This window comes from Notamacropus eugenii, chromosome 5, assembly GCF_028372415.1.
Source record: "Notamacropus eugenii isolate mMacEug1 chromosome 5, mMacEug1.pri_v2, whole genome shotgun sequence".
In the NCBI taxonomy this organism is placed as follows: Eukaryota; Metazoa; Chordata; class Mammalia; order Diprotodontia; family Macropodidae; genus Notamacropus; species Notamacropus eugenii.
This window is the reverse complement of record NC_092876.1, coordinates 238,892,172-238,913,548: the sequence shown is the minus strand read 5'-3', so window position 1 is coordinate 238,913,548 and position 21,377 is coordinate 238,892,172. Positions and strand designations below refer to the sequence as shown.

At 33.8% G+C, this 21,377-nt stretch overlaps 1 protein-coding gene across 3 annotated transcripts in view; it reads right to left on the bottom strand.

The window, feature by feature from the left end:
• MTX2 (metaxin 2) overlaps positions 1–21,377 on the bottom strand; it is an 89,284-nt gene that overhangs the window by 6,543 nt on the left and 61,364 nt on the right. For 2 of the 3 annotated variants that reach the window (XM_072612409.1, XM_072612410.1), the window contains exons 4-9: positions 9,995–10,067; positions 6,343–6,419; positions 5,150–5,242; positions 3,927–3,965; positions 3,384–3,509; positions 2,093–2,169 (exon numbers count right to left, since the gene is read on the bottom strand). In XM_072612409.1, coding sequence (XP_072468510.1) covers positions 2,093–2,169; positions 3,384–3,509; positions 3,927–3,965; positions 5,150–5,242; positions 6,343–6,419; positions 9,995–10,067 — 485 coding nt within the window. The remainder of the gene's footprint in view (positions 1–2,092; positions 2,170–3,383; positions 3,510–3,926; positions 3,966–5,149; positions 5,243–6,342; positions 6,420–9,994; positions 10,068–21,377) is intronic. The other variant, XM_072612411.1, reaches the window with a different exon arrangement.

Here is a 21,377-nt window from a genome sequence, read left to right as displayed (position 1 = left end):
TTTACCTATCAGGCTTTCTTAATTTGAACTCTGTGACCTTTCTCCTTCAGGGTCAATAGGCCCTAAACTGCATTTTATTATTTCTAACATATATCTTGTTTTGCTTGTGCTTCAGGTTATATATTTTAAATATCTAAAGGCTGGCCACATAGACACATACACTAATAGAGTCTCCCAAATAAATGTCTGATATATACATGAAAATGCAACTTACAAAAATGTCATTAATAATCAAAGAGTAAAACTGTGAAAAATAAGAGTAAAAAAATTCAGTGAATTAGAATTTTAAAACAAACCTTTGGATTTATGAATACTAACTCAATTTAGACAAACTTGATCATAAAACCAAGTGATGGAATTCTCCAGGATATAATGACATATTTTAAAACTGTAATTCAGGTGGGGAAAAGAGAAAATTATATTCTCTATCTATATTAGAAAGGGATTCTTTGCAAAAAAAAAAAGCATATATATATATATATATATATAAATCCTTTTACAGTAAAACATGAAATATATAACATCTGTATTTTTAAATTTGTAGTCCTTTATCTTCATTTCTTTGCTGTGTAAACACTTTCATAAACTTTAAAAAGCTTTGATAGCAATAAAATAATGTTTCCAATTTACATGAAAGACAGAGAGAGAGAGAGACAGAGAGAGCGAGAGAGAGAGAGTGTGTGTGTGTGTGTGTGTGTGTGTGTGTGTGTGTGTGTGTGTGTGTAATTCATCCCTTAAGAAGTCAATGAGAAATTCTGGCTACTCTTTTCTTAGCCTGGGGTACCTCACTGTACAGAAAAGCATCATTGTGCTTTACCAGAAGGTAGAACAAATAGTAATTTCTTCTTAGAGGTGCATTTTTGTACAAAAGTTTATTCATTTCAGTTTTACAATATATTTTACTCAGCTAACTGATCAAGCTACATATATATCAAGAATACATTTTAACATGTTATGTCAGAACATTTTAATTTCACTTTATAATCAATTCTTTTAAAAATTCGAATATATGACATACTTTCGTGGACATTGTATTTTCTATTATTTATTGCTTAACAACATAGGAAAGCTATTAAATAAAAAACAGCAAAGAGTTACATATCCTACTCATTCACAGAATCTCACTGTTGGAAAGGACCTCAGAGACCACCAAGTCCAAGGTGACTGACCAAGAACTCCCTCTACAATCTATCAGACAAGCAGTCATTTTGGTCTTGGTTTGAAAACCTCTCTGGAGGCGCTGCTCCATTTTTTGGACATCACTAATTTTTAGGAAGTTTCAAAAGCCAACATGCTCTACCAACGTGCTCCTGGTTGTGCTCTCTGAAGCCAAGCAAAGAAAGGTGAATCTCTTTTCCACATGACAGAACTATTTTCAAAATTGTGAAGACAGTTGTGAGAGGGGTAGAGGTGAAAGGTGGGGTGGAAAAGTAGTATAATGGAAAGAGGGAAAGTTCTTGAGTCAGGAGACCTGGGTTCAAATCCTAGATCTAGTACTTCCCACCTGAATGACTTTGGACTAGTCATTTAAATCTCTGTAGGCCTCAAGAGGGGGCTGGACTAGAAAATATCTACAGTGCCTAAAAGGTGTAAAGGACCTCATCTCAGAGGCCGCATAGTGCAATTCTCTTGTTTTACACATAAGGAAACTGAGGCCCAGGAAGGCTGATTAGCCCAAGGTCACACAAGCAATAAGCAACATAGAAGGGATCTGATCCTACATCACCTTCCTCCCCAATTATTTTCTTCTCCTTGCTAAATATCTCTAGTTCCTTCAATCAGTCTTCATTTTTAAGGCCTTTCATCAACCCAAATGCTCTCTCCAAAGTATGTTTACAAAAACTCAACTGAATACTTTAAGCTCTGTACTAAATAAAAGTGCTACCACATTCTAATAAACTTCAAGTTAATAAAATATTTTCTGTATTCACCCATAATTGTTCTACATTTGTAGCTTATTTTTAAAGAAATTAGAGAATTTTATCCTATATAAGCCAAACCTATAGATGACATTATAACATTTCTATTAATCAAGACAACTTAATACAACATACTATACTTTAAGATAGTCACAGGAAATAAAATTACTTACTGCTTATTGAAGAAATAAGGCTGTGTTCCTAGTCTTTGAGAAAGAGCTTGACAGCACTGGTCTACATCTTCTAAAACCTAGGGTATTCAAAACCCCCCAGAAAAGTAATGCTTTAATTACCAAAGCAATGACATTTTATCTGCAAAAATTCATTCACATCATATTCTATAGTGGAATTCTGAATGAGGAGCAATATAAATGTAAATATGAATAGAAAATATATTTACAGAAACATACCTTATGCACAGATACACATACATACATTTGTGTTTATATGTCTGTATCTATAAAACTTAAGCCAAACTATATTCTACATCCTCCTATGGAATGGAGCTGGCTACAAAGACTTTTAAATAAAGCAGCAGAACAAGACTACCCTGGCTAAGTCACAAGAGGCTAGCACCAAATGAGGATGTCAATCTTTTGGACAAACCAACTAAATGAACCCAACTACTAAAGTACAGTCAGTGCAGAGGCAAGCATCCACACCAATGAAATCCCAGCTTTGTTAAGGCCCTGAACCCTGGTCCATCCAAATCACTAACATAGAAATAATAGTTTAATAATATGGAGCGCCCTGGGAGAATATTTGAGAGGTGGCTACCTTTAAATGCCACACACTGAAATTCAAAAATTTAGAAATATTATCTTCAGGTAAATGCTAGTTTTTTCAAATATGTGCATATTAGATTAAGCAACAGGAGGAATATTTATTCATAGATGAATATACTTATATTATTCTGTGTACAATCTTGATGCCTTTTTCCATCTCGTATAAACATCTAGTCTATCGGTTGAACATGTCTGAGTTGTTTTTCCACTAGCATTTTGATAGATTTGCTTTGCTCCATCCTCATTCCTTGTGACAAACAGCTATTTCTGATGCTGCTGGACAGGGTTAAAGGTAACCATAAGTAAGGACAAAGCTCATTTGCTAACACAAGAACTAAAAATATTATATTGTCTCGGAGTATTTAAAATTATTACTAATTCTTCTGTCAATTAAGTCAAAGAGAAGGGGGAAGATAAGTTCAAAGTTGTATGACTAAGTCAAAATACATAGAGTATGTCCCAAAAGTCTTAGTACAGATTTAAGCTATTAAAACTTAACATAAGTGTCCCAAAATAGCTTAAAACTACACTAAGACTTTAGGGACACCCTATATTAAAGAGTAAAGAAATGATGGGAAATGATTTCCTTGTTTTACAATGTTTTAGTATTTAAATATAATAAATAATCATAAAATACATGAAAACTGGAGATTTCAACTTTAGTATTTAATGGACTGACCTGATCCAGAGTCTTATTACCCCATCCAATGGCTTTCATCTTGCGTTTGACTTCCCATTGTTTTTGATAAGCCAAGATGTGGTTCAGAGGCCAAGGATAAGGATATCCATATCGAGAATGAGTGATCTAGGTAAGAAATAATTTTTAAAGAGAAATAACATTTTACTTCTAGAAACAAAAGCTATTTTCAAAAAGAAAATTCTGGGAATAATGTTTATTTTGAAAGCTGATTCTATTTGTATACACTGAACATTTTGCCAGGAATAGGAAAATAACAAATACTACCATCTTTAAAAAAATTAAAATTTTAAACCTTGCTCTTTAAAAATATATAAACTTTTATGTACTTTACAACCAGTTACATCAAACAATGACACACTGCTTCCTTAAAATGTATATGCAAGCAAAATTAAAGTAAGTGAAAAACTATATCACTAATGGTATAAACCACAATGTTTCATTTATGAGCAGGGACTTGCAATTGTGAGCAAAAGTGTTTTCTCATTAAATTTTAATTAAGATAAATGTTGCAGAACCACTCACCTCCCCTACCGTAGCTTCATCACACCACTGAAGATACAACTAGGAACAAAAGAATATTTACTAAAACTTTGGAAGACCAAAGAAAAACTAAATGAATAAAATGATTTCTTACAATTACAATTTTTATGTGTCAAGTTTTTATAAGCTACATCTGTGGGGCTTTTCCTCTGGGCTAACACTTCTAAATAGTCATTATATTCAATGGTGATACTTCATAAAAACTATTTCTTATTCATAAAACACATCTCCAAGGAGTTTAAACTGCTTTACAGATGTTTTTAAGAAAGCCTCAAAGAATCTCTGTAAAATTATAAATAAATTTAAGATAACATAGGGGCTCAAACAAGGAAGGGTACTCAGAGGTCACCTATTCCAATTCCCTCATTTTACTGATGAGAAGGTAAGTAATATGCCCAAGGTGACACAGGTCAGAATTTGAACCAAACTCCTCTGACTAAATCCAGTGATCTTTCCACAGCGCTGTGCTACCCTGTACAAAAAAAATTTCCATAGCAATTGTACTTGTGATACCAAACTGAACAGCTTATTTCTTTAAAAATTAAGAAATTCAAACAAAGTCAAGCAATAAGATATTTGTGGAGCTGGAGAAAACCCAAGTGCCTTGCCTACAGACTGTATTGGTCTACTCTAGAGTCCAATATAGCCCTCTAGATTATCAACTGGCTAATGTAATAGATAGAATATCAGCTCTGGAGTCAGTAAAACCTGAATTCAAATCTGGATTCAGACACTCGCTGTGTGACCCATCCTCATTTGTAAAATGGTGATAACAAGAGTACCTGTCTGCTATGGCTGGTATCAGGATAAAGCAAGATAATATTTGTGAAGGACTGCACAAATACCATTACTGTTACTAGTATTACAGCACACTTGGGACTTTATAACACATGCAAAAACATATTCATCAACTTTTCAGTGAAGGTTTCACAAAGAGGAACAACTTCAAGACTTTTTATAAACCAAACACTTTGCAAATTTTGTGGAGCTACATAAATGTGAGCCATTATTACTATTGTTATTAGTAGTAATAATAATAAGCTTACAGGAATTTTAAAATGACCTAATTTTTCAAAACCTGACCTGTTGTCATCATTTAATTTAAAATTAAACAAACTAGATATTACTTTTTTTTTAACAGGAAAATAAGGATATTTTCAGTTACCTTCTTACACAAAACCACACAAAGTTATTATTTATTATACCTCTGCTGTCAACAGCATATTATTGACTAATTCCATGTAGGCTTTCATTTCTGCTTTTTGGACTTCATCCAACCCATCACTAAGAGAATGGCCCTAAAGGGAATTAAAAAAAATTTCAAAGCATTATATTGTATCAAACTATATTAAAACTTCCAGTTATTTTCCTATTATATTAATTTCCCAAAATCCTTTCTAAAGGATGTAAAATTTTTAAAATGACACCATGAATAAAAACCTTATATTCACTGATGCACAACTATGCAAATTAGTTTCAGATACTTTCCCATCATAGTATGTACCTTTTAGCTGAACATAGCAAAGTCACTTAAATACTACAATAGCTTATATTTGCCAAAATGTCAAATCTATCCACAATGCAATTTTTCATTTTTCATTTACTTCTACTCCTCCCCCTCAACAAAACAAAATCATAATGGTTATTGAATCCTTAGATTAACTTGGGAAAGTTGTTAATAATACTTCATTATAGGCTAGAATTCACTCTAAGTAAATCTTGCTTGGTTTGCCATCCAAAGGGATTTAGCAACTGAAATAAAGAAAGAAAACTTTGTTAAAAGGTGATTTCACCTATAAGGCAGCTCAGTGTACTTACAAATGGAAGTCAAGGCACTAAATATAAATACATACTGCTTAATGCACAAATGATGCTTTTACAAGGTCAAGAATGCAAGAAGCAAAGGCTTTTATTAGCTACAATTTTAAGGCTTAAGCATACAATGCATCTTTTCTAAAAGTACTATACCTGTTGCCAAGAAATAATAGTATGATACAAAGATGTGTTAGAGCTGTATTCTTAATGGAATTGGGAGCCAACCAACAGCAAACATGCATACAGCTTACAATCCAAACTGAGTAAATATAAGGTGAAATAACTAGGATAAATTAACTCTCCTAGTTAGCAAATCTGACATTTTGTAATATTTCAATATTTTTTTATTACTGAAGCTCTTGTAAGTGATGGTAAGTTAGAAAAATATTTACCAAACTACCACTTGCCAATAATTTATAGTAGGAAAAAAATTAATATTTTAGAAAAATTTCCTCACTAGTTTATATTGACATTTCATAAACCTAGGTTAAAATCAATGTAAATGTTAAGACATGCTAAAGAATGATGAATGACTCATTTAACAATAACTGTGATCAAATGCATTTAATATCTTTTTTATTACCTTGGCTTTTACAAATTGGACTATTGGACCAAGTTCTGATACCACTTGATTTCCCACATGAATAAAAGGTACCTTACCTGTAGAGAAAAAAAAAAAGGATTCTTTTGGAGTAAATTAAAATTTATATGAAAAAAATTAATGCATTAATAAACAAATTTGTTAAAATGGCGCATTCTGAATTCCATAAAAATGTATACCAATTCATCAATTTTTGATAAAGGCTACATTTGTCCCCAAATATGAAGTTTAATAAACACATTGTCCCCCAGTGCTGTAACAAGGACCAAGTGAGATAACACATATAGAGTGCTCTGCAAGTCTTCAAACACTACATAAATGCTAGTTGTTGTTGGTATTACTGTCATCAGCACCTTCTCTTCCTTCTCCTAGGCAATCTAGCAGATTACTATAATCCAAGAAATTAAGAGTACTTCAAATCACTGGGGAAGACCTGTACTCAGAAATACAGGGCAATCTCAAAAAAAAAAAGAGAGAATAAAAAGATAATTTACTATATTGGCAATAAATCCTCTCAGAATACAGTCATGTTCTGATAGTATTCTTTGTATGATTTAAAAGACATTTTTAAAACCTTCCATTTTAAAATTTCTACTGATTCTAAATCACTGAAACATGTACCAAGGATATTTAGTATCATTTATTTTTAATACTCTATTATTATGTCTCATAGTCACTTTTGTCAAAGTCTATTAATCTGTGAACCGAATAATACAATATATTCTGCCTATGTGGGTGTTGGGGGCAGGGAGGTGAGGGGAAGAGAGAGTTGCTATGGATTTTTCAAAACTGACCACCACATCAAACATTTAGTACTTTATTTCAATGCATATCAAACCTAGATAATAGCATTAGAATTCATATGAGCAAAATATTTACCAAAAATGAAAAAAAGTCTGCCTCAAAGGCCAGTGGATGAAACCTGCTGTCAGACCTAGTTCAAACAGAGTTCACAGTAACAGCAGGCTCCTTCATGCTCCCTTTCAATAGATTTGCTCCTCTCCAGCTCACAGTCAGCCTAAGGGTAATGGATGAGGTGCACTGCACCAACAAAAGCCTCATCTGCATCCACAGCATAAAATGCATTACAAAAGAAATGCAGGCCTTTTTGAACTACAACTCAATAGATTTATTTGGAACATACTTCCACTGTGACCAGTACATGGAAATGGTCTGGCATTCCTGTTCATTTTATAAATCTTATCTTAAAAAAATTCTCATTTCTACTCAATACCACGTTACCTCTTTTTTCTTAAACTTATCGTGTCTTACTTGAAAATGATTATACTAATTTAAGCTATAAATACCCCACATCCTTTTCTGACTCTTATGAATGAAAATAATTTATGAATGAAAGGGTTCTAGGAACAGGCTAAACTGAAAGTAATTTTCCAGTGTGCTAAATTTTAAAATAAAAAATAATTTTTTATCACTGCCACAAAAATAATTTGGATCAATAATTATGACCAAGGATACGTGGGTGATTTGAAATCCGACATTACATTTTCCACCACCAGCTTTGTTTAGAACTGGAAACAAAGCTATGGCCTGATTATTTGGCAGGTATCTGACATCTGCACACCGAGGCTGTTGTTGCCTGTCACCAATCATGTGACACTGTCTGAATTATTCTCTTCACAAAAGAAAACTCTGGGTTTCATGCTTTTCACAGGATGTAAAGTAAGAGCCAGTCTCGCCTTGGTTTCTATTTAAGTGTTCCCTCCATTTCTGTGCAAAGTTAACAAGATCAAGACACCATGGAAGTTTGAGGAAGCATCCCTCTTAAAGGTCTTTAAAAGGACAGATGTTCTGATTGCACATATATAACCTGTATCAAATTGCTTTACCATTTTAGGGAGGGGGAAGGGAAGGAGAGAAAAACTCTGGAACTCAAAAAGCTGAAAATTGTCTTTCAAAAAATTGTTTTAAAAAAGGGCAGATCAAGATAAAGTATAGCCTTCTTTAGGAATAAGAGAATGAACTAGATGGCTTCTCAAGATTTTTTTCCTACTTAAGATTTTAATTTTAGCTGCCAGTACAATCGTCTTTTATATGAGATCCTATGTTAGCATCTTTAAAACATTAGTTGTCCTGGAAAGGTCAACTGGAATTTGTGCCCCAAGGACCAGTTACAGATAGAGTCATACACACAAGCCCCTCTGCCTCACCCATACTACAATGCCTTTCATAATGGAAAAATAATAATAAAAATGCATGAGAAACTATTCTCTTAAATTTTGGACCTAAAGTGAAGAAATCTGAATTCCAATTCTGCCTTAAGAACAAACTGTACGAACATGGGAAGGTGGCCACTTAGTCTCTTAAAGGTGCAGTTTTCTCACTTGCAATTTGGAAATAATGATGCTGCCCTATCAACTTTGTAAGATAGTGAGGACATTGTTTTGTAAACCGTACATGATCATAAGCATGCAAACATTTATTATTGTGTCTATACAAGTGGCTCAATAAAATACTTGCTTAAAGATATCTAAGATTTGATGTTAAAAATTACTGTTAATTCACAGAGTATTTCAGGAAATAAAAACATGGAAGCTACATGTTAAATGTGCAAATCTTACTAAAGCAGACAGCTGTAAGTCTATAAATGTAGATGGTATTCAAGTGGAACACTGAAGTAGAAAGAAAGTGAAGTGATCCCCCTCATCTTATTTATTTTATTGCTACACTTGGGATGGAAATCATATTTCACACTTCATTCAGTTGTCTCTACAATGATAGGATACTGCATTTCCCAAAAAGCACTGCCACACATTTGCATCAGTTGGTTATTACCAACTGAGGTATTCATGAGAGATACTTCTACCTAGGTATGATTACTGCCATAGCAAAACCAGTATTATAATAGTCATGTCAACAGCATTTGGAATTTGTTTATTTTCGAGAGCACACAGCACTACACTAGACCATATTTTTAAATTAAATGAACTAAAATTACTTAGCCCATGCTGTGTAATGGCATGTTAAATGACATATATTATTTTTATATTTGTCATTTTATATCTCAAACTACAACAGACATGAAAATATCAGAAAAGCAGCAATATTCATATAACTGCATCTTGAGACCTACAATCTACAAACGTACTCTCAGAATTCAAAGAAATAAGAAAGATGGGACTAGTAGCCATGAGTTTTTCAATTGGTTATTTCACCTAAGATCTATGGCAAGTCATTTTAGTTACCCTACTTATTGATGTTCTCCCATCTGTAAAACAGTAGAACTGAAGTCATGCATAGATTAATATTTACAAAATGTTCTGAAGATGAAAGAGCTATGTGTAAGGGCTAAATGTAAGATGACAAGGAAGATTTGAAGAATTTAGGGGTAGAAATACAAGATTACACACTCCCTTAAAACCTAATTTTTTGTAGCAATTTACACAGCATTCTAAAAATGGTCTTAATTTAAATGAGTAGGCATTACTATCCTACATAAGATTCTTAAGTTTAAACAAAAGTTGATTTTATAATTCTGAATAATAGCCAACTCTAAGATAGTTCAAAAAATACAAAGGCATTAAAAGGATATTCTGTTTTCATGTCTGGATCCAGCATGAATATTATTAACTCTTTAGTAGTTTATTTAGTACAGCTAAAAGAGCACAGAACTTACCAGATGGAGACATATATTCAGCATTTGCTCTACAAACCACTTTGATGGGGAGCTCGCACATTTGCAAAAAGGCCTAGAAACCAGCAGAAGCAGAGTAAACCAATGAGAATTGTCATTCATTATGATTTCCTAAAACAAACTTCTGGTAGAATAGGCACAGTTCGAGCAAGTAGCACATTATAATGTCTTTTTTATGGCAAGAAAATAAAATATGTATGTTCTAGAAAAAAACAAAACACTTTATGTGAGCACTGTCAAAACAATATGAAAAGATCCAGCCATACAATTTAGCAGTGAAGCACCTGTTTTTCAAAAACAAGCAAAATGCCAGTTTACTATTAAAAATCAACATTGCTAGTCAGATACCAAGAGATAAGATAAAGCATTTGCACATCCTTAAGAATGCAAATGCAAAACTGTACAATTATTTTTATAGATTTTTAAATTTTAATTGTTCATATTTAATTCTCTCTTTAGCTCATTCTACTTCTTAAGTCTGAAAACCATGAAAAGCCATTGCTTGACTCCTTTTCCCCTTGAGTTGTGATTGATTTTCATTTTTTCTAGCTCCTCTGCACCTACTCTTAATGATCTTCCCAAAATGCTGATGATTTCTGCTGCTTCAATTCCTCTAACCTAATCCTTTAAAATCTGGTTTCTTTACCCACTAATTCACTTAAAAATGTTGAAGGTCAGTAACGTCTTCCTTGCTGAGATGTCAATAATAACTTTCACAGCTATTCACACCCTTTGCTTATCTATCTGGACTCCTTTTCCAGGACAGTCTATTTCGTTCTCTTTCCTAAAGTTTTTGACTGTCCCTGGTGCATAATACAAGACTTTTCTTCACTTATCAAATACAGAAGTCCCTCTTCTTTTCTCCTTTTAAAATATTTTTTTTTGAACCTCATGCTTTCATGTTTTCAATTTCTACCTCTAAATTAAAAACTAAACTCTCTTGACTGAAAAAAATGTTATAATTAGCAAACAAATGTAAACTAAGGTAAAAAGAATTGCTACTTTATTGCTTCTTTTGGTCTCAACCTGTTACTTCATTCGTATAGGATCCTCTCCATGAGGAATCTTACTCTACTAATGCACATAAGTAACTGTTCTGAAACACAGGGTCTTGGAGTTTCCTGAGCAGTTTTCAAAGAAAGAAATCCAAACTATTAACAAATATAAGGAAAAATGCTCCAAATTAACAATAATTAGAGAAATGCAAAGTAAAGCAACTCTGGGAGTTTGACTTTACACCCATCAGATTGGAAGGATAACCAAAAAAAGAAAAACAACAACTGTAGGGGGGTGAAGGGAGAACAGGCACACTAATGCACTGTTTGTGTAACTAGGCATTGATTCTGATATTCTAGAAAGTAATCTGGGGCTATGCTCAGAAACTAAATGTGAACTATCCCAAGAAAATCAAAGAAAGGGAATAATGTCCCATAGGCACCTAATTATTTAGAGCAGCTACTGTTGGTTAGTTTTTTTGTTTTTTTTCTTTTGGACTGGGGAAGGCAAGGCAATTGGCATTAAGTGACTTGCCCAAGGTCACATAGCTAGTAAGTGTCAAGTGTCTGAGGCTGCATTTAAACTCAGGTCCTCCTGACTCTAGGGCCAGGACTCTATTCACTGCATCAGCTGGCTGCCCCAGAACAGTTGTTCTTGTAGAAACAAAGAACTGGAAACTAAGGGGTATCCATACACTGGGGAATGGCTAAACAAATTACAGTATACAGTATGGTGTTTTCAGAGAAACCTCGGAAGACTTGCATGAACTGATGCAGAGTAAAGTGAATAGAGCTGATCGAACAATTTACACATTATAAAGAAAAACAACTTTGAAACACTTGAGAATGCTGATCAATGCAATGACCAACTAAAGTCTTGGAAGACTGATGATAAAGCATGCTACCCACTTCTTCACAGAGGTTTTACAAAATGATTTATACCTCCTTTTATCCTCACAACAACTCTGGGAGACAGGTGCTATTATTATCCCCATTTTACAAATGAGCTAGCTGAGGCAGACAAAGGTGACGTGACTTGCCCAAAGTCAAGAATAGAAAGAACAGGTCTGATTGAAGATGTTGGGGGAAGGCCAAGGATCATTTCTTCTAATTCTTTGGAGTATGCTACCCCCACCAAGTATAATGACTTACATACCACAGACCTGAATTCAAACAAATGTTTTAATTATTAAAGTCAGTTAACTTTAATAAAGCATCTTAACTCTTGATCAAATTAAAACTTTTGAACCTAAGTTTAAGGCCTTCTACCAGTGCTGGCCCTGATGTGCCTAATTATCTATGCCTTTGTGGAAGATGGTCTTTGTGAATGCTATTTCTGAAAAATTCATCACCCCCCACAGACAAAACTGGTGATGCGTCTCTCTGCATTTAAGAGGCTGACTCAGGCAAAAGATAGACAATAACTGGGCCCTACTCAAACCTTTTCAATTTGGTATGACCTATAAGAGTTTGTGCTCTGTTGGCATAACCTTCAAAAATCCAGGATCACCTCCATACCACAATGAGGCATAAGAATAGGAGTTTAATGGAAGTATAAATATATCTGATAAAAACTGACATTAAAAATCAATAGGCAATTAACCCAAATTTACAAATGTAAGGTCTATTCCCCAAAGGATAAATGGTCAAAGGACATGAACAAACTGTTCTGAAAGATGGAACACAAATAATCAGTAACCATCAAAATATTTTTCGAACTCTCTTAAAATCAGAGAAATCCAAATTTTAAGAATTCTGATACGCCATAATATATCCATTGGCAAAGAATATTTAAAACTATAAAATTCAAGGTTGGTAAAACTGTGGAGAGAGAGACATGATTCTACTACTGGTAGAACTGTGAAATGGCACAAACTTTGGAAGGTAATATGGCAACATGTAACACATAAAGCAAGAGTTACAAAAATGCTCATGATTATAAAAATTCTCTGATACAGTGATTCCAATCCTGAATATACAACAGGAACTTTTTGAAAAGAAAAATATATGTATCATAGATTTAGAGCTGGAAGGCACCTCAGAGGTTATCTATTTCAATCTCTTCATTTTACAGTTTAGAAAACTGAGTCCTATAGAGTCCTATAGAGTATACAGACTTGCACAAAGTTATTAACTGAAAGATCTAGCATTCAAAGCCAAGTGCTCTCTGACTCTTAAATCCTGTCATCTTTATTCAGTCACCAAAGTGATTTCCTTAAAGTTCAGGTCACTCCCCCTTCCCCACTCAATAAACTCCAGTGATTCCCTATTATCTCCAGGATCAAATACAAAATTTTCTATTTGGAATTCAAAGTCCTTCATAACCTTGTCCCCCTTCTGCCTTTCCAGCCATCTTATACCTCACTGTCCTGCCATACATTCTTCTACCCAGTGACATTGGCTTCCTGACTATTCTACAAACAACATCTTTCTGAGCATTGTTTCTGGCTGTGCCCCATGCTTGGAATGCCCTCCCTGTTCATCGCTGCCAAGTGCCTTCCCTGACTTCCTTTAAGTCCCAACCAAAATCCTATTTTCTAAAGGAAACCTTTCCTAACTCCTGTTAATTCAAGTGCCTTCTTTCTCTTAGTTATTTCCTATTTATCTGGCATACAGTACTGTGTTAACACTTGTTTGCTTGTAGTCTCCACTATCAGACTGCGAGCTCCTTGAGGGCAGCAGTTGTCTTGTCTCTTTTTCTATCCCCAATGCTTAGCACAGTTCTTGGCACATAGCTTAATAAATGTCTACTCACTGATGTACAAATCTTTTCATAGTACCATGTCCTTGTACAAACATATTCACAGTCATTTAACTTCTAATAGCAAAAAATTAAAATTAAAAACAACCCTCCCCCCAACTGGAAATAGCCCATACTGCTAAATGAATATAATGCTATTATTCTCATGTCATAAGAAATGTTAAATATGAACACCTAAATATGCAAAGATTTGCTTGTACTTCGTTCTCAAAGAGGACCAATGACACAGAGCAGACTAAAGAAAATAGAATCAGAATAATATATATATATGTATGTATGTATAGTGACAATGACTAAATTAAATAACACCAACATTTATGCAAACAGAAGAGACCAGAAAGAAACACGGGTCCAAATCAGTTTTAAAAATTATTTTGTTCAATTTGAGTAGACATTTTTAAAACTGAGCATAAATAATTTAGAATTTATACTTTTATGTGTAATCTTTTTTATCTTTATTTATTTTAACAACTGTGGACAGTTACTAAGATGATGGCTTGGTTTATGGTAACCAAGTTTAGAAAAATTTTTAATACATTCTTCAAAGGTCACTGTGACATTTCAATTGTCCATTAGTTATAAGTTCTATAGTTTATAAAACTGTAAATAGAGTATCTTCTTGCTGGTACTACTATGCACCAATAAATAAAAAAAATAAACGAACCAATAAATAATCAGAAATGCCACATTTCACAAGCAAATAAGACACTGAACCTGATTACAAAACAAGCCTAGGCCACTTAATCCCTAGTTTTCTTTCCTTTTTTAAAAAACCAACTCTTGTTTAATTTTGTCCAATTAAAAAACTTGACAATTCTTATAGTTAGGATGAGTTAAATTTATGCTGTGTACGTCTCCTTCATCTTTTGACTCAGAAGAGTATTTGTGATTTACAGCATTCAAAAAGCTAAACAAATTTATCAGCACATTTTTGATAATAACAGCAGTATCACAAATATAGCTTTCTATTTAAAACTTTTATTAACTTTTATGGGGTGAGGGAAGGGAAGCTGTGTGCACACCTGTGATTTAATCAACATGGGAACTTCCAGTGAATCAACTCCGTCTACCAATACATATCAACAACTGTTTTGCAACCTAGAACTTTCAGGCAGTGAAAGGCTGAGTAAGTGACCTTCCTAGAGCATAAACGTATATCATTTTACTAAGCTTCATTTTATTGCACGTAACAAATACTGCACTTTAAAAAAAAAAATTTAAAGTTTGTGGCAACCCTGAGTTGAGCAAGTCTATTGGAGCCGTTTTTCTAACAGCATGTGCTAACATCACGCCTCTGTATCACATTCATGTCTCTGTGTCACATTTTGCCAACTCATATTTTAGACTTTTTCATTATTATTATATCTGTTAGGGGGATCTGTAATCAGTGATCTTTGATATTACTACTGTAATTGTTTTGGAATTCAATCAACAAATGTGTCTTGTTCTGACTGCTCTGACTGGCTGTTTCCTGTCTCTCCCTCTCCTTGGGCCGCTCTATTCCCTGCAACACAATAATATTGAAATCGAGTGAAAGGAAGAATCAAATGATGGGGCAAACTTTATTGCTAACTTATTTTAAGAAACTGCCACAGCCACCCCAACCTTCAGCAACCATCACCCTCATCAGTCAGTAGCCATCAACACTGAGGCAAGACTCTCCACCAGCAAAAAAGATTAGAAGGCTCAGATGATGGTTAGCATTTTTTAGCAATAAAGTAGTTTTTTTAGACATAATACTATTACACACTTAACAGACCACAGTAGAGTGTAAACATAACTTTTAGGTGTACTAGGAAACCAAAAATTCACAACTTGATTCATTGCAATATTTGCTTTATTGCAGTGGTCTGGAAACAAATCTGCAATATCAGTATGCCCGTATACCATTAGTGGAAGTTACTAAAGATCCCTGATTTTAACAATGTTCATGTATGTATCCAACACCAACCAATATAGATCACAACCCCTCTATTGTTTAGTACAGTATTCCATGGGCTGCTGTAGCTAAAAACAAACAAACAAAAAGGTATCTGTGTGTTTGGGGGGAGGTTTCAACCTTTTGGTGATATACTTCTGCAGATCGAGCCTCTCCAGCTTGGCAAGGCCTGGCATAATATTCAAGAACAGCATGCATTATACCAGAGCAAGACATGAGAGTAGGGCTTAAACAAAGGGAGTAAGGGAAAAAGACACATAAAAATTGGATTTTACTAAGCATTAAGTAAGTAACAGGGGCAGATATAGGTGGCACGGTGGATAGGGTCTAAGTCTGAAATCAAGAAGACCTAAGTTCAAATCCAGTCTCAGACAGTTGGTAGCTATATGACCCTGGGCAAGGCACTCAAAAAAACCCCACAAACAAACAAACCTCTATTTGCCTCAGTTTACTCATATGTAAAATGGGGATAAGAGAACCTAGCCCCCCCCCATGCTGTTGTGAGGATCAAATGAGATAATAACTGTAAAGTGTTTATTAGCACAGTGCCTAGCACACAGTAAACACTATATAAATGTTAGCTATTATTAATAAAAGTAGCAGTAAACAAGGTTGTGGTTATCAGGCTTGGGTGAGAACAAAAAACATTCCAAAACTAAGAGTCAGTTCCATTGAATTCTTGGGAAAACTTTCCCACCTATCACTGTAAATTTCATAAAAATGAAGTTCTCAAATAAAAATGAATCTTTAGTTCTGAATACTGAACAATCCATTCAAATAACACTTCTTTGATTTTTAGAAATAAAGAAGTGTAATCTAAAAGCAGCAGCACCATCAAGATTATCATCTTTTCAATGTAACATATGAATGGTACACCAATTATAAGGATATTTTTCCATTTTTGACCAAGAAAGTCATTTATTTTTTCTATATCTGAACTCAAAATGAACCAATACATACTTTAATTATGATAATCAAGATCACTCAACTTGCTCCCATACTTTGCATGGACACTTTAATACGAACTAAATGACTGACAAGATGAAATAATTGTGATCAAGGATTTGGTACACCCTACCAGAATAATGTTCAATACTAATGTCAATCACTGCTAAAATCAGACCTCCTCAAAGAAAAAACTGACATCTTAAAGTGATTAGGCTAAATAGGATGAAAACAACTTGCATTAATAGAGTAAGTACTATGGCATCCTGTGGGTGCTCAATCAATATCTGATGATTATATGAAAGACCATAATGCTTCTAATTTGAAATGAGATCAACAGCAACTAATCTGAGGCTTCTTTCATTTACTGTATAATTGCCAGCATAAAAAAATTACACTTGTTACTGTGCATGATTACACAAGACATAATAAAAATATAAGGCTCAGGGATCAAGGAATTATCTGAGTAAATCTGTCTCAATCATCAACTTGGGCAAGGTGAATATATTTTCAGGCTTTTTTTGTGTTATTAATCAGCTACACTGATACAGATGACTCTCTGGGATGGGAAGAAAGAGAGATACTAGAGAAAACTAAAGTGCTGTAAAAAACAAAATACATTGCTTGAAAAAAACCTTCTATTTTTTTTTTTTAAAGAAAGAAAATATAAAATGTGCCGAATTGATTTCAGTCACATCTATACCACTCTGACCACCAGGAGTCCATGAAGATCAGAAGAGAAATGTTCTACCCCCGAAGTTTGCCCATGACAATCTATGTATCGAAATGTTAGTCCACGGTGACAAGCAGAAACCTATTTCTTGGGCAATCATTGGACAATAGGTAGAACAGTGCGCAGAATCTTCCTGCATGATCACTTGACAAATTACAAGCTCCACAAAAAGTAGAGATGGCAGCAATACTTGAGGCAATTTATCACGTAATGAAATGCTGGACAGATCACACAAACAAGTATGATGACCAAGAGATGGACGGCCTGTATTTTAAGGAAGATCCTGTGGGATCAAGAGGGGGGCAAAAACTAGGTAGGATAAACCAATGTTCCAGTTGTTCACACAAAAATGAAAACAGCAGACACAAACTGTCACTTTGGATACTGAATGAATCTGTTTATCATGTTCAACAATGGCAGATCTCAAGGTGAAGTATAGATGGATTCAAAAAGAATGAGCATTACTAACTAGAAAGATGAATAAAGGAAAACTATGACGAATGTTTTTTAAATGACAGTATCATTTGAACTGTTTAGTTAACACATTTATGTGAGGACATGATAGGTAAGATGAGGCACAAGAAGTCAGTAAAACAACTATGCTCTAGAAATATCCATTCATTATACTTGAGTACCTATTGTGTTCAACAGATGAGAATTATGAAAATGTATCTAAAACATGATCCTGAACACTATGAACTGAAAATCCCAAGGGATACTAGTTTCTTATCTTGAAAGGCTTCATGTCAGATAATTTTACCAAAGAGAATGGGTAGCAAAATTATTTTAATGAGTTTACCCTCCAAAAAAACCTGAATAGAAATAGACTATTGTGTCTGAATGGGATGAATGAAAACACTATCTAATGAGGATCTGTGAGGAAGCACACTACTCACCTACTGACAGAGAGAGGACAGATTCAAGATAGAGAATGAGTTATACATTTTTGGACATTTGTTTTTGTTTTGGTTTGCTTGACCATGCATATATGTCAAAGGGTTTCTTTTTCTTTTTTTCCAATGGAGGAGACAATGGGAGATGGAAAAGAAAGAAAATAAATGTTTAATAACTTTAAATTTCCCAGAAAAGAAGCAAAAAGCAATTACTTTAAGAGAACACATGAATTCACTTTTGACCTTTAAGAAAGGATGCAAAGAAGTAACTTAAAGATAATAGGTCTCCAAGGAGAATGTGATGAAACAAACAAAAAACCCTAAATAATATACTAGAGTAAATAATAGAAGAAAACTAGTGAGACCTTTTGAAAACAGAAAATGAAGTGCTAATTGATCAAGTGTGCAGATTGCTGCCAAAGAAAAACTGCATTAAATTTCGCAATTGTAATAACCAACTAAATTTTACAAGTACCCAGGAGATCTTAATTTATGAAGGAATGTCAATTTGAATTATTTAGTTATTTAATTATTTATTACTCCAGTCATGAAAAATCACAGAAAACATGTCAAGAATATTTTTAAAAAGTCAAGGAATTTAAGATGTGACCCAAAATGATAGCCTTCAAAGTTAAGCCTAATCTCAATGAAAGATATACGCCTAAAATAAGAGAAAGACAACTGAAGCATTCTTACAACAAGAACAAAAATGTGACCAGAATATTATATTCCAAACAAAAGAAACACAAAACAAAGGTTAAATAAGTAAAACTTATCAGGAAAAGACTAAATAATAAAATCAATTATCTCAAGTTTATTCTTAAACAAAAAAACTAATAGAAATAAATTGGGCCAAGGGTCAAATAAACAATCAAGGGACAAAAAGGACTTAAAGAAGAGCTGAAGATTTAAGGGAACCTTAAAGAATCATGAGAAAGGAAAGAAGGAAAACTTAATATTTCATAGACAATTATATGCTTTCCTCTAAGTGATTCAATGTTGGGTTTGGGAGGGAAAACTATGCAATAGGGAGTCACAAGGATAGGGAAGTAGTCAAAAGAGAAGTAAACGAGCGATGCAATCTCACCCAGTCTTAAGGTAAACAGAGAAAGGAAAGCAATTCCTTTGTCTCAAAAAGAGTGAGGGCAGTGGGCAAACAAGATAAAATCAAGGGAGAGGAGATATTAGGGTGGGAACATTAGACGATACGGCCCAAAAATGAAGCAGCTGGCACCACGAGCTTGTCCTTTTAAAAATATATATATATTTTGACAAGATATTGAAATATAACTGATTTCCTTTGTAATCCTATTTATTCTATTTTAAGCATTTAAAAATATTCTAAGAGATGAGACTAACAGAGAAATCCATGACACAAAAAAAGGTTAAAAAATATCTACACTGAAACTAATATAATAAAAAAAATGGACAAAAATGAAATTTGTTTTGAGAAATGGTTCTGAACCTGGGATCCGTAGAATCCCAAGGGGTATACAGATAGAGTTCAGAAGGTCTGTGAACTTGTATTGGGGAAAAAACATAACGTTTTTATTTTTAATACCCTCTAAATGAAATTTATAATTTCCTTCAATTACAAATGCAAGTAACAAACATTATTCTGATGCGCTTACAGGGCTTCACTGCACTAGGAAAAGGTCCATAACACAAATAAGCTGAAGAATCAATAATCTAGGGGAACTACAGGTCTAAAATATTAAGAGACAAATTTAAATTAAACTCATTAAAATTTAAAAGGTAGGAATAAAAAGGGACATAAATAGCACTCCAGGTCTCAATTTTTATTATAATACAGTAATCATTAAAACTATTTGGTTCTAATTTTAAAATAGTGATTTAAAATGCTTATCAATAAAACATAAAAGATAAGGAATAATCAGAAGAAATAAAAGTCAATAACCCATTGTTCAATAAACCCCAAAAGATTTCACATCTGCCAAGGGCTACTGCAAAAATTAGAAAGTAGTCTGACAAGAAAAAAAAAGGCTTGGACCAGCATTTGACATCACATACCATAATTAATTAATACTCATCTGATATAAATCATACAAAAATAAATGAAGGCGAATGGATGGAGGAATCTTTCACTACTTTGGCTAAATCAAGACTTCTTTGTTTATATATGAACCTAAATTTTTTTTACATACAAGATTTTTTAAAGAATAATCACGTCCAACTCTTTGTGACTCCATTTAAGGTTTTCTTGCCAAAGATACCAGAATGGTTTGCTGTTTCCTTTCCCAGCTCATTTTACAAACGAGGAAACTGAGACAAACAAGGTTAACTGACTTGCCCAGATTCATACAGCTGAGAAGTGTCTGGGGCCAGATTTGAACTCAAGAACATGAGTCTTCCTGATTCCTGGTCCAACACTCTATCCACTGCACAACCTAGCTGCCCAAGATGTTACAGATCTGTTCAATCTAATGAAGAAATAAGAAGGTAGAATAAGTGATCCTTAAGTCATACACATCTTTCCCCTACAGAGAGGGGAAAGAAGTCGTCCTTAAAAAGTTTATCTTACAAATAAAGTCAGATTTAAGTAAGTGGAAAAACATCAGTTGCTCATGGGTAGGCCGTGCTAATATAATAAAAATCACAATTCTACCTAAATTAATTTACTTATTTAGTGCCATACCAATTAAACTATCAGACAATTATTTGCTAGAGCTGGATAAAATAATATCAAGATTCATTTGGAAGAACAAAAGGTCCAGAATATCAAAGGGACTAATGAAAAGAAATGCTTGGGAAGGTAGCCGAGCACTACCAAATCTCAAATTGTACTATAAAGCAGCAATTATCAAAACCACTTGGTATTGGCTAAGAAACAGAGAGGTAGACAAAGTGGAATAGATTTGGCACTCAAGACACAGTAGGCAAGGAATATAGCAACCTCCTGTTTGATAAACCCAAGGACCCCAGCTTCTGGGATAAGAACTCACTGTTTGACAAAAATTGCTGCGAAAACTGGATAACAGTGTGGCGGAAATTAGGCATAGACCCATGCCTGACACCGTACACAAGAATAAAGTCCAAATGGGTACATGATTTAGGTATAAAGATTGATACCATGAATAA